Source organism: Danio rerio, chromosome 6 (assembly GCF_049306965.1).
Source record: "Danio rerio strain Tuebingen ecotype United States chromosome 6, GRCz12tu, whole genome shotgun sequence".
Lineage (NCBI taxonomy): Eukaryota > Metazoa > Chordata > Actinopteri > Cypriniformes > Danionidae > Danio > Danio rerio.
The window spans coordinates 620,001-635,091 of NC_133181.1; the positions used below are offsets into that span (position 1 = coordinate 620,001).

At 41.2% G+C, this 15,091-nt stretch overlaps 1 protein-coding gene across 1 annotated transcript in view; it reads left to right on the forward strand.

Moving 5' to 3' along the window:
* Positions 1–15,091, forward strand: part of cacna1ib (calcium voltage-gated channel subunit alpha1 Ib) — a 100,799-nt gene that overhangs the window by 23,312 nt on the left and 62,396 nt on the right. Inside the window, exon 2 of the mRNA XM_068221863.2 lies at positions 6,312–6,577. Coding sequence (XP_068077964.2) covers positions 6,312–6,577 — 266 coding nt within the window. The remainder of the gene's footprint in view (positions 1–6,311; positions 6,578–15,091) is intronic.

The window sequence follows — 15,091 nt, forward strand, 5'->3', positions numbered from 1 at the left end:
AGCCCATCCCCTTTCTTTAGTAACCCCTTCCCTTCATTATCAGCTCCTCCTCTCCATCTTAAGCTCCATACCTTTATCATTAGCTCCACCCCTTCATCATAAGCTTCACACCTTCATCAACTCATCCCCTTTATCATCAGCTCCTGCCCTTCGCCATCAACCCCTCCCCTTCCCCAACACTACCTCTCCTTACTCATAAGCTCCTCCACTTCCTCTGTAGCTCCTCCCTTTCTTCATAAGCTCCACCCTTTTATCATTAGTTCTTCTTAATCATCAGCAACTCCCCATCATCATAAGCCCCATTCGCCACACATGCCTCCCCTTTAGCACCAGCTCCTCCCCTTTGTCATAAGCCCCTCCCTTTTACCACGCGTTCCTCCTCTTTAGCACCAGCTTCTCCCCTTTGTCATAAATTCGCCATAAGCTCCTCCCCTGCATCCTTCATTTTTAGTGTGCCTGCTCTTCTATTTATACTACAGAATAGCAGAACAGTGCATACGTATTTATTTGGGAAGCACCCACTAACATTGAGGTAAGTTCAGAAGAGAAGAGTTTAACCTCATGCAAATGAGCAGTGACATTGACTACCAATAGGAGTGAGTGTAGGTCATCAGGTGTATTTGTTGATCTTACATCCAGTGCTGATTTTGCTCTTCTCTTTTCATTCATCTGGCATGATGCACACTATACACATGACAGCATGAGGACAGTTTCATATACACTGCTGTTCCTCCATCTCCTATGATGCATGATGTTTCTCCTCATTGACGTCTCGCTGTGACAGAGAATGACATCTTATTTTAGTGTCCTGTTTGTGTTCCAGATTTAGTGATTTCCTCTGTGCTCTTGTGTTGTGAAGCCACCCGAGGTTTATTCTGTACCCACACTATCTGTCTGTGTGTCAGCTCTGATGCTGATCCTGCATCTGGTCCTTCAGTCTCTCCATAACCGGCAGAATCTCCTCTACACTGCAGAATGTTGGTGTTTTAGAGAACTCAGAGAACACTCGAGCTGAATATCAGGCAGATCTGAAAGTACTGCTCTTTCACACCCACAAATACAAGCGTCTCAAAGAGTGTCAAAGTGTTGAGCATGTGCTCTCTCTTAAAGGGACAGTACACTCAATAATGAACTATGTTCTCATTTCCAAGCTTTTTCCAGAAGAAAGAAATTCATAAGTTTGTAGCCACATGAGGCTGAGGAGATAGTAGCCCCTTTCACACAGTGATACCGGTAAATATCCGGAACATTTCCGGAACTACTTTACCGGTATATTAAAAAAGCGCTGTTCACACAGGCGAGGACGTTACGGAATTTTTCCGGAAAAGAGCATTCACACATCCATCGCAAAATGCCTGTAAATTCTGACATCATTAACCAGAAATGACCTCTAAACGGCTGCTCTTGTGTTTGTAAACATTTGACTAAATTACAAACTCTTCGGATGGATCAGTATTGAGTACAACTCTAATGAAAACATAGAGAAACACTTGCGCATGTCGAGATGTTCATGATATGTGTGTGTGCTGGCGCTATGGGCGCTCACGGGCACACGCAAAGCTTGAAGGTAAACAAACAACGGATTATCATAAACATTTTATCGATAATTATTTACACAGCATTAAGAAGAAACATATAATCGTTATCTGACTAACATCTAGCAGCTAAAGGTGTCTGGAAAAATATTCAAAGGCTTTTATTCTCATAAACCGCGCGCACGTAAATGCGTCTGACTGTTCTGATTGGCTAAAGCAGGTGTCTCACGTCAGCCCGTTCTAGACGTGCACGCGCTTATTACGTATGTGTGAAAGGGGATAATGAAATTGACAGATTTGAGTCTACTTTAACACTACAAGTAATGAGCAGTCAGCATATTACATTTGGTTCACAATTCCAAGACATTAGATTGTGTGAAGTGTTTATATCTATAAATACTTTCTAAAATATATTTACATATCTGCATCTTCATTTAAATGCATAAAATTTAGAATAATATATAGAATTATTGTAATTTGAATAAATGTTTAAGTTCGTAATCGTGAGTCTCAAACTTGATTCCTGGAGGGCAACCAACCCTAATTCCTCGCTCCAACCCTAATCAAACACAGCTGATGCAAATAATCACGTTGATCAAAAGAGTCTTGAACACCTTCATTAGTTGATCAGGTCTGTTTGATTAGGGTTGAAGCAAAACTGTGCAGAGCTGAGGCTCTCCAGGAGCCCATGGTCTAAATAAAGATATGGAGGAATTATTTTTTGATTATTATTATTATATTTTTGTGTTTTTTTACATGTTTTTTTTTATTTCAATAACAACAGGCAAATACAACAGATAGGAATACAAACAGATAGAAGTATAGTACAAACAATACAATAACTTTTTTGCAACAAGAGAAATGTGACCATTTTAAAGAAGTATAATAAACATAAAGCAAAAGAATAAACTTGCCCTGCTTAAATATTTTTGTGAGCTAATTCAATCTAAATAAAATCTGTCAAGGTGCAAACATTTGTACTATAAAACCCCATCAATAACTGAAACCTTTGATTCTTATTGTCGGCTGTCCTTTTCCTCTCTCATCTCCCAGCATAAGTATTTATTTTGAGCTCTACGTTTAACTAACAGCACCTGCTGGAGGGCTGGGGATAATGACCATCTGATTCACCTGATCAGTTTTGGATGAACAACTTCAAGCAGAACACAAATGTTTGACTCGTAATTTTTTTTGCATTCTTTGCCATATGGATATTGCATATACTATTAATAATGCATTAATAAATGTTTCAATATATTGTGCAGTCTTATAAGAAAGTGTCTGGTGCAAAACTGTTGCGAGTTTGTGTTTAAGTGTCTGAGAGATGAAAGAGTGTGTTTTCTACAGGTGCTTTGTCAAGCCCACTCACCTGTGAGAGGCACACTCTGAGCTAATAATGTGTTGATCATGGAGGAGATGGCTTTTTTATTTGTTATTTGAATGATACCAGTGAATCTGCAGTCTATGTGGGAATGGGAAGATCATCCCACCAGTGAGGAACAGTCAATGAAAAGGTTCTGGAAATGTTGTGTTCTAGTTATGATCATTGTGTGTGAGTGCTTAGTGCGTGTTTGTGGCCTCAGTGCAGGTCATGTGATCAAACAGGAAGTGGATTGTGTCCAGTTTAGCACTTCTGTTCTGTGTCTCCCTGTGTGTGTGTGTGTGTGTGTGTGTGTGTGTGTGTGTGTGTGTGTGATATTTGTGTGAATGTTTTAAACACCGGCGTTTTGTGTTTCTGTCTCGCTGTACGAGTGTGAGGATTGATGAAACACGCAGGACTCGATGCTGAACAGATGTCTGAATCTGCTGTGTGTGTGTGTGTGTGTGTGTGTGTGTGTGTGTGTGTGTGTGTGTGTGTGTGTGTGTTTGAGAGAGAGAGAGAGAAAGAATGTTCATCCGGAAACACCTGAAAATTGCACTTTTCACAGTTTCAAAACATTCTGAGCATGCAAACGTGCTTCTGAAACAGAGGTGTGTGTGTGTGTGTTTCATATAGTCTTGTATTTATTTGTTATTTGTTTGTTAATAGTATGATGTACATTAAAAGAAAGCCTGATCTCTAATTCTTCTTCAAAAGTGGTGTCTTACCATAAAGCAATTATTTTGTAAAAATAGTTAATACACCGCATTATTTTACTATTTGTCAGCTACCTGTATGCAAATGAGCTGAGCCCTGATTGACTGCTGTGGGTCATATGTGCTTTATGCTAATGAGCTGAGGGTTGTGTTGTGGCGAGGGCTCCTGAATGAAAGCAGTGGTGTTTTCTGAAAGTGTGTATGTTGAGTGAGATTGAGGAGTGTGTCCATCAGGATGTTTATAAAGCAGATTTTAGCTCCGCTCCGTCTGTAAATACACGTCACATTCACAGCATACACACACACACACACACACACACACACACACACACATCTGTTTTATTTTCTCCCAGGATTCTTGCTGAGCGCTGCAGTTTGTCAGATTGCTCAGAGGACACTGGAGGAGCAGATTCAGGCCGATTAAACACATGTTCGGAAAATAGCACTTCAATATAAAGAAAAATACAGGCAAACTCATAACAGAAATGTGTTGTGTCAGAACTGTGTGTGTCAGAATGCTTGAGGTCATTCCTGCGGGTGTTCACCAGAAAATATTGTAAATGTCATTTAATTTTAAACCTACAATGAGGCACCTGCATTAGCTGCTGAGAAACACACACACACACACACACACACACACACACACACACACACACACACACACACACACACACACACACACACACACACATAAGCTCTCTCCCTCATGTGCACACATTATGTCCACTAAACTCCATTAAAAACCATTGAGTGTTTTGTACATTTCAGACGAACAGCGTTTAGTATTTCCTATCTCCTATATTCCAGATTAGAAACTGATTATAATGCGAATATAAATGAGGAGACACACCAATGATCTGTTTACCTCTGGGCCGTGTCATATCATTGTCTATGATGATATTGAGATTGTTGTTCCTAATGCAGTCAGAATAAGCCTGTACAGGGTTTCTGCAGGGTCTTAAAAAGGGGAAAATGGACATTTTTTGCTTTAAATTGGCTGTTTTAGGTCTTAAATATTTTTGCACAGGTCTTATTTTTCTGATCTCCATGTAACACTACATCTAATGCTCATTTAAATTCTTTTTCAATGCTGTTGCTTGGTTTTCATGCTGTTGTAGTTCTTTATTTCACTAGTTCTAGTGTAATTTGCGGTAATACAACTACAAATGAGACCAGCCTGCAACAGCCAATCAGCTTTTTGTTCACTTTTGCAAAACTCTTCACACAATTCTCCTAACCGACTTCCAGCTTGGCAGAGCAGTTCATTTCACATTCCAAATGCACACGAGCTACCAAAACACTGTATTCAGGTCTCAAATAAACCCAGTCTTCCAGAACACTAGCAAAGCTGGACAGCCCACAAACACACTCTCACACACAAAACAATGAGCTAAAAACTCTCACAACATGCAGCATTACACTGTGTTTTCTTGTGTAAAACAAGGACACATCTCTGTTTATAACCGCAGTACATGTTACTGGAATGAATCAGGCATGATGCAGAATTCCTCAATATTTGAAGTCTTTTTGTTTGTTTATTTTTTTGTACCAAGTAATTCCAAGATATAAGTTTTATTTAAGTAATCTAAGTAAATCCACTGATAAGTTGTGAAAACAGTATGTAAGCAAGTGCAAAAAATGTCCTGTATGTACAAAGAGTTCTGGCAGTTGTTGTGTTGTGTGAAATGTGAGAGATGGATGGAGTCATTGAATGCATTTTGTGCCAAAACAATGAGAATTGATGCTCAGTTTAGCCCACACAGACTTCTGTTGAGCTCACTGTGTCAAGAGTTCTGCAGAAGTGATCTGAGTATTGAGAAATGTGTCTTAGCGTCTGTAAAAAACTAATTGATTCATTAATAAACATTCATTTTACTTATAGTGTATGAATGAATCAGTCGTTCTGAAGGAATCATCTTGATGAATGATTCAGTGAATCATCTTTGAAGACGAGGAATTTCATGAGCAGTTTATATGACAAAATCACTTTGTTTACTGTGTGTGTGTGTGTGTGTGTGTGTGTGTGTGTGTGTGTGTGTGTGTGTATGAATGTGTCTGTGAGAGTGAGTGTTGAAATTTAACGTGTGCTATGAGCACAAAAGACCCCCATAAGGAGAGTAAACCTGAACTGTTTTTAAGTGGTGTCCGGTCTGCAGCCCCACAAGGGAATTAACTATAAATAATACAAGATTAATGATGCTTATCATAAACAAATACAGAAAATGATCCTGTGAGAGTTTGGTAGTGTGTGTGTTTGTCTGTGTGAGAGGAAAAATGTGCATGTGTGAGAGAGAGAGAAAAAGCGTTTGCTTATTTGAGTGTGTGTTGATCATCCAGCTGTGTCTGTCTGACCTGAAACCCCCAGACTGCAGCTCTGAATTATTCTGTACCTTTAATATATTAATGAAATCCTGATTTAATGTGTTTATACACCTGAGACTGAGACACACACACACACACACACACATGCGCATCTAATTCTATATTCACACTATAGCTATATCTAAATCAATCTCTGCATTTACTTTATATCTACAGTAGATCAATCTCTATATTCACTCACTGTTCCCAGCCGCTCCACAAACTTAATAATAAATAAATGCATACAGAAATAAGTAGTTTCTAGAAGCTTCACCCCGGAATCTTCATGTTCTGCTTTAAACCTTCACTTCTTCATTAATCGTCTCTTGTTTGTTGTAGGCGTGTCCAGAGCCATGACATCAGAGGAGGAGGGGCCTGCTGCGGTGGGGGCAGAGCCTCAGGGCGAGCTGTGTGCTGCTTCGGGCTGGGATGGGCTTATTGAAGAAGAGGCGGAGCCTGTGGAACAGGAGGAGGCGGGGCCAGATGACGAGGCTGATGATGTCAGCAGTGGGTTTAGCGCTCTGGTGGTCCCGTATCCAGAACTGATGCCTATCGTCTTCTTCTGCCTCAAACAGACCACTTTTCCTCGCAGCTGGTGCATCCGCATGGTGTCCAGCCCATATCCTTTCACAGAACCAGATAACACACACACACACACACACACACTTTTATATTGCTGTTTGCTGTTTCTCAGGAGGGAAACGTGGTGGCTCAGTGGTTAACACTGTGACCTCACTGTAAGAAGATCTCTGGTTCAAGTCTTGGCTGGGTTAGTTGGTGTATCTGTGTGGAGTTTGCATGTTCTCCCTGTGTTGGCATGGGTTTCCTCCAGGTGTTCCGGTTTCCCCCACAGTCCAAACACATGCGCTATAGGGGAACTAAATTGGCCGTAGTGTGTGAGTGTGTGTGTGTGTGTGTGTGTGTGTGTGTGTGTGTGTGGGTGGTTCCCAGTGATGGGTGGCTGCTAGAAGGGCATCCGCTGTGTAAAACATATGCTGGATAAGTTAGTGGTTCATTCCGCTGTGGCGACCCCTGATGAATAAAGGGAATGAATGAACTGCCTCCAGGTTAATTGTGAGTGATTGTGTGTGTAATTGTGTGTGTGTGTGTGTGTGCGTGAGGATGAATGTGTGCACACGTGTTGCTCTGCTGCAGCGATGAACATTTTCTCTTTTCCAGGGTGACTTTCAGCATAACTGTGAATAATAATGAACCATCAACTGTGCTGCAAGTGTAATGACGGAATATAATGATAAATCAGCGGCGGAGGCGTGCGCTTCAGTCTGTGTGTTTTCACTCTGAAGTTGAGAATATAATTACAGCGTGTGTGAGATATTACAGCTGGATATTTTCCTCTTACGTCTTCTCTGTACTCATAATGTGTGTTATGATGGAGCAGGACTCTGAATGTCTCCTCAACGATCATCTTACACAGCGTTGAGTGGCTTATTCTCTGAGCTGAGGAGAAACTCTGCTTTATTCACTAATGATTAATGCCATAGCATGAATCTAATTCACATCTTTACCTGGAAACACAGCCAGTGTTCAGAGTGTGAGTTCCTGATGCTGGACTTCTTCAGTCCGCTGTGTTTATATGTGCTGAGATGATGTCATGACCTGTCTCTCTCTCTCTCGTTCTCTCAATGTCTCTCGCCCTCAGTTTTGTTCTCCTCCTCTGTGCTGTGTGTTTCTTCAGCTCTGGCAGTGAATAATGTCTTTAAATGTCAGACGTCCTTTATTAAGATCAGAGCAGCTCTGAAGAGTCGCTCAGGTGTTTGTCCGGCTGTCAGATGGTGTTTGTGTGCTGGAACGAAGCTTATGATCAGCCAGTCTCTCTGTGTTTCATGTGTCTGCTGAAACTGTCTCCGCCAGCTCAGCTCAGACCTAGACACCCAAGATGACAGTAGATGGAGGAATTCATTCAAGCACTATTGCGACAGTCTGCATGAATGGACACTTGGTCAAATGCAGTGATTAGATCATCACTCTATTCTTCTGTCTAATATAAACGTGTGCAGTTTTTTCAGGACACCACTCAGAACACCCTAATATATATATATAGAAATACTCTGAATGCTCTACAAACCACCTAGCACCTTAGAAATCATTCACAATACCCTAGCAACACCATAAATCTGTTCTGAAAACCCTAGCAACACACAGACACCAGAAAATACATTTGAGCAACTACATAACAACACCATGAAACAATTTCGATCCCCATATCAACCACCTAGCAACACCTTGGCAACCATTCAGAACTCCTAAGTAACACCCTAAAAGTATTCAGAAAGCTTTAGCACCACCCTGCCAACCACACAAGACATTTAATAACTGCCTAGCAATATCATGGAAACCATTTAGATTCCATAGCCACCTAGCAACACCTTGACAACCATTCAAAACGCCTTAGTGTAACACCCTAAAAGTATTCGGAAAACCCTAGCAACATCTAACCAACTACACATTAACACCATGAAAACTATTCAGATTCCCAAATAGACCACCTAGCAGCACATTGGCAATGACTCAGAACACCCTAGTAACAGCCTAAAACTATTCGGAAAATCCTAGAAACACTCTGTCAACCCACCAGGACATCTTCAAAACTGCCAATCAATACAATGGAAACCATTCAGAATCCATATCAACCACCTAGCAACCCTTTGACAACCATTCAGAACACCCTAGTAACACCAAAATACTGTTCAGAAAAACCTAGCAACGCAATCAACCAAACTTGACATCTTAGCAACTGCCTAGCAACACCATGAAACCATTCAGAATCCATATCAACCACCTAGCAACACCTTGACAACCATTCAGAACTCCCTAGTAACACCCTAAAACTGTTTAGAAAACCCTAGCAACATTTCCAACTAAACATGACATCTTAGCAACCACCTAGCAACACCTTGACAACAATCCAGAACACCCTAGAAACACCCTAAAACTACCCAGAAAACACTAGGAACACCCTGGCAACCTAAGAAGACATCTTAGCAACTGTCTAGCAATACCATGGAAACCCTTTAGATTTTATATAAGCCACCTAGCAACACGTTAACAACCCTTCAGAACACCCTAGTAACACACTAACTCTGTTTAGAAAACCCTAGCAACACCCTGTCAACCAAACAGGACATTTTAGAACTGGCTAGCAACACCATGGAAACCATTCAGATTCCATATCAGCCGCCTAGCAACACCTTGACAACCATTCAGAACACCCTAGTACAGCCTAAAACTAATAAAAAAACTCTAGCAACACTGTTAACTAAACATGACATTTTAGCAGCTACCTAGCAACACCATGGAAACCATTCAGACTCGATACCAGCCACCTAGCAACACCTTGACAACCATTTAGAACACCCTGGTAACAACCCTAAACTATTCAAAAAGCCCTAGCAACATTGTCAACTGAACATAATATCTTAGCCACTTCCTAGCAATACCATGGAAACCATGCAGATTCCATATTAGCTACCTAGCAACACATTGGAAACCACTCAGAACACCCTAGTAACACTGTCACCCTAGCAACAATGTCAACCAAACATGACATCATAGCAACTAGGCAATATAAATCCCAGTTTGTACAGTATAAAACAATGGAAGCCTATGTAATGTCCCCACAATCCACCAGTTCACGAGGTGTGTGAGGGCTCTGATCGTCTGTATATTGTGAGATATGTGAATAATGTTTGTTGTCATCATTCTCCGAGGTGAAGGAGCGGCTGTGATCAGTGTGTGTTTATCAGTTAAATGTCATGTTAACAGCATCGCTGAGATTCACTGAGACGAGACCAGATATAATTAACATCCGACTTCAGCTTTAACATCGAATCACTAAATGACAAACAAACACTCAACGTCAAGACAAACAAACCCTCTACAGCAGTGTTCATGGCTGAGTGAGTCTGCTGCTTCTCTCTCTGTGTTTATGGAGAAGATCTGAGTCTCTCAGTGTCACATAAGATAGCAAAAGTCACCATTAAGCTACTGGAAGAATATGCAATATCCTTGTTGAGTATTGCGATGATATTTCTTACCACGGTTTCCCAAAAAAAAATCTATTTTATCATCTGTTTTTAAATTATTTATTTATTTATTAATATTAAAATAAACAGGTCGAATTTATTTTCATATCTAACTAGTTCAGGGAGACACAGTGGCACAATGGTTAGCACTGTGGCCTCACAGTAAAACGGCCGCTGGTTCGAGTCCCAGCTGGGTCAGTTGGTGTTTCTGTGTGGAGTTTGCATGTTCTCCCCATGTTGGCGTTGGTTTCCTCTGGGTGCTCTGGTTTCCCCCACAGTCCAAACACATGCGCTATAGGAGAACTGATCAACTAAACTGGTCGTAGTGTATGAGTGTGTGTGTTTGGGTGTTTCCCAGTACTGAGTTGCAGCTGGAAGGGCATCCGCTGTGTAAAACATGCTGGAATAGTTGGTGGTAGACTTGGGCGGTAATATGGTATACCGCGGGATCTAAAAATAGCAACGTATCAGTTTCAATACCGTTATACTGCCATAAAAAACAATGCACTTAAATAGGAGACAAGTATTAAATATTATATATTTAATGCCTAAAATGCGTATGCGTGATTGTCATCTGATGTCATTTGAACGAGTGGTCTAACAATATCACGAGCAAGCGAGCATGCACGCATCCGTGTGGATGCTGTTGATGTATGTGTGCGTGAAAAGCGTGATGCTTTGTGTCGCTTGATTGTGTGTATGTGTGTGAATGCGTCAGCGTCAACGCTTGACAGAGGGTGTGTCTGAAGTATCATAGCAGCGTCAGCCAATAAAATTAGTCTGCAATTGGCTACTGTCTGAGCTGGCTTATTTGCATAAAGCCATCTGATTGGCTAATGCTTGTGTTGGCGCTTAAAGTTGAGAATTTCCCAACATCTGCAGGGAGCAATGCCACTGAAGCGGCGCCAGCGGATACACAATGCAGTTTGGCAACGCCTGACGTCACCCATTCAAAGTGAATAGGAAGCATTGATGCTGACGCCCCGTGCATGGAGCGTTAAGGTGCGATCATTTATGAGTGAGTGTAACCCTGATATGCAGATATTCTGACTCTGATTGGCTGTTGTTGCGTTTCTCTTTCTTCTCAGCTCTGCCCATTAGTGTTTATTTTTAGCTCTGGGTTCACTTTCTAGCCATTAGCAGAACAGCAACTACTCTGGAGGTGGGGCTAAAGTTATTAAGGCCCCATCTGATTGGTCAAATTCAGATAAAAGAAAACTATGTAATTTATCACACATATCTGCGATTGATATTTTGTGTTATTATAATTGCAGTAGTGATTATTGTTTGATATGTTGTGCAGTTCTAGTAACCAGCTCACTATATCAGAACTGAATGTCTGTTTTAATGAGGCAGAGATGCAAATAGAGAGATGACGGGCTGTGCTGAAACATCTAACTCTTCTTCCCAGATTTATTTACCAGTTGCAATTTTAGTGTCCTCTTTTTTTTGATGGTGAGAAGCTCCCACACTGCCGACATCTTGTCTTCCCTCTGTAAACTCCTCTAACACATGTGTCTGCTGTGTGTGACATCTTACATCATGTTGAAAGTGCCAGTCAAACCCCCTCATGGTCAGCAGCACACACATGAAACCAGCAGAAAGGATCCATGTTTTTATCTGCAAAGTCTTTCATAATAATCATCATTATCTGATTCTGATAACCGCAGATGAATTATGCACACTGAATAACATCTGAATTCATTTTCCTTCAGCTCAGTCCCTTTATTAATCAGGTCGCCACAGTGGAATGAATCGCCAACTATTCTAGCATATGTTTTACACAGCGGATGCTCTTCCAGCTGCAATCCAGAACTGGGAAACACCCATACACACTCATTCACACCCACACACACACACTTATACACTAGTGCCAGTGTAGTTGATCAGTTCCCCTATAGCGCATGTGTTTGGACTGTGGGGGAAACCGGAGCACCTGGAGGAAACCCACGCCAACACGGGGAGAACATGCAAACTCCACACAGAAACACCAACTGACCCAGCCGAGACTCAAATCAGAGACCTTCTTACTGTGAGGCCACAGTGATAACCACTGAGCCACTGTGCCGCCCGTTTATCATTCCAGTTTAAGTAAAATGAGTGGAAAATGCTTGAAATATACCCGCGCTTCTGGAGTGTGTGTGTGTGTGTGTGTGTGTGTGTGTGTGCTGTGCTGCTGCAGAAACCCTACACTTGATCCTGTAGTCTGGATGGGCTGATCTTCAGACTGTGTGTGTGTTGATGGAGTCTGTGTTTGTTTGTTGATGGTGTGTGTGTGTGTGTATTTGTTGACGGAGTGTGTGTGTGTGAAGTCGTTTCTCCATCTGTGTGCCTCATCCATCATTAACAGCTTCGTGTTCGCTCGTCTTTCTTGAGCTGCTTGATTTTCTTTCCCAATTTCTTTGTTCTATTTTTTCTCCTTGCTTTCAATTACGAGCCACAGCAGATGTTATTGCCATGGAGATTGAGAGACCTCACACAGGCACACACACACACACACACACACACACACAAACACACACACAAACACACACAGACACGTACAGCTATCTTTATGGGGACTTCCCATAGACCTATTGATGTTACTGTATGAATTGTATATTCTCTCCTCCTAAACTCAACCCTACATATACATATACATTTTCATTCATTCATTCATTCATTCATTCATTCATTCATTTATTCATTCATTCATTTTCTTTTCAGCATAGTCCCTTTATTAATCTGGGGTCGCCACAGTGGAATAAACTGGCAACAACTGATGGATCCACAGTAAGAGGTAATATCAGGTAGTGCGCAACGCCTTGAAGTCAAAGCAACATCAAATTGACATAACCCTAACATCTATATTTACATGTCAAAGATGGATTGTAGAACAGTCCTGTAATTGACGTTTGACTATTTCAGTTTACATGCATTGTAGGAACACAAAATCCACTGTGAATTTATTATTAGTAATTGAAGCTTTCAGATGAATAAAACCCTTAATATATTATAATTAGTGCTGGACAAAGATTAATCACATCCTAGCCTGGAGATATTCTCACATTGACTGTGTTTAAACTCCTTTAAAGGCTCTTTCTAGATTGCAAAGGATTCTTCGTTTGCATTTATTGTTTATTTGTTGAGTAATTTGACTAGTAAGGATGAGAGCGTGTTAAATCTCTGGGTGCTGCCCTTCAGTTTTCTCTCACGCTGTTTAATTGGACTTAAATGCTGGTGTTTGTCAGTTTCTCTGCCGTGATCAGAGAGAGAGTGTGTGTGTGTGTGTGTGTGTGTGTGTGTGTGTGTGTTTGATTGTGGAAGATTAAGGGCTGGTTTCATCCGTTTGACGGCGATGTTCAACAAACAGCAGAGAATGAAAGTGAAGCGTTTCACCTGCGCAGACACTGAATGAGCTGCTGACATTTACAGAGCTGACGGTGGAAAACACCAGCGCAAGACTAATTAGCAAGACAAATCCCTTCACTGGGACTATTTATAATGCAATTAACCCAACACACACACACACACACACACACACACACACACACACACACACACACACACACACACACGGAGACTCTTTAGTGCTGTTCATTCTGCTTGTAACGAGATCAAACAAGTGGAAACATCAGTGTGTGGATCACATCTATAATGACGTACAGTTGGAGGCAAATCTATTAGCCTTTTTGTGAAATTATTTTACTTCTGGTGAAGTCACGAGATGTTTTCAGCACATTTCTAATCATGATAGTTTTTATAACTCATTTCTAATAACTGATTTCTGTTGTCTTTGCCATGATGACCGTACAGAATATTTTACTGCATAATTTGCGATTAGTATTCAGCTTAAAGTGACATGTAAAGGCTTCACTAGGGTAATTAGGGTAAAGTTAGGGTAATTAGGCAAGTCATTGTATAACAGTGGTTTGTTCTGGAGACAATCCAACACTAATATTGCTGAAGGGGAGAATAATATTGACCTTAAAATTATTTTAAAACTATTAAAAACTGCTTTTATTCTAGCCGAAATCAAACAAATAAGACTTTCTCCAGAAGCCATATCACCCTGCAGCCTGAGAGCAGTCACTCGTTGAAGCTGAGCAGGGCTGAGCCGGGTCAGTGTCTGGATGGGAGACAGTGGTGTTTGTGAGGCCAGCAGGGGGCGCTCAACCTGTGATCTGTGTGAGTCCTAATGCCCCAGTATAGTGAAGTGGACACTATACTGTCAGTGAGCGCCGTCTTTTGGATGGGACGTTAAACTAAGCTGCTGACTCTCTGTGCTCAATAATTATCCCATTGCACTTCTGGTAAAGAGTAGGGGGGTAACCTCAGTGTCCTGGACACATTCCCTCCATCGGCTCTTAAGATCATATCTTCCCGATCATCTCCATCCACTGAATTGCCTCAATCACAGTCTCTCCACTCCACCTATAGCTGGTGTGTGGTGAAGCTCTGGCGCTGTTGTCCTGTGGCTGCCGTCGTGCCATTCAAGTGGAGCTGCACACTGGTGTTGGTGTGGAGAAACCCCCTCATGAAGCGCTCACGATATATGCGCTATATTAAATGCACATTACATTACAAAAGATATTAAAGGAAATACTGTGAAAACTTCTTGCTCTGTTAAACATCATTTGGGAAATATTAGACTTCAGCTATTGAAAACTTGACAAATAGTCAAATAATAAATTCTGCATTTTGTATATTGTTGGCAATATATGATAGAGTTAACTTTAATGAATAATCAGGTTTCATTTTATTGCATTTCTTATAAATTGCACTTACAGGACTGTATGTCAGAGTTCAGAGCCTAAAAGTGAACTGAACTGACCTTCAGCTCTGAACACAGGACTGACACTGACCACATTCACTATGCTCTTCTATGTGAAGCTGCTTTGACACAATCTACATGGTAAAAGCGCTGTACAAATAAAGATCAATTGAATTAAATGATGATCATTGTTTTGGTGTGTGTGTGTGTGTGTCATGCTCCTCAGTCCAGAGCATCAGTGTGTGTGTTTAGTTTGAGGGAGTTTCTCTCTGTCACACACATTAGTTGTAGTTTATTTGTGTCTTGTGTTCCTCCTGCATCTC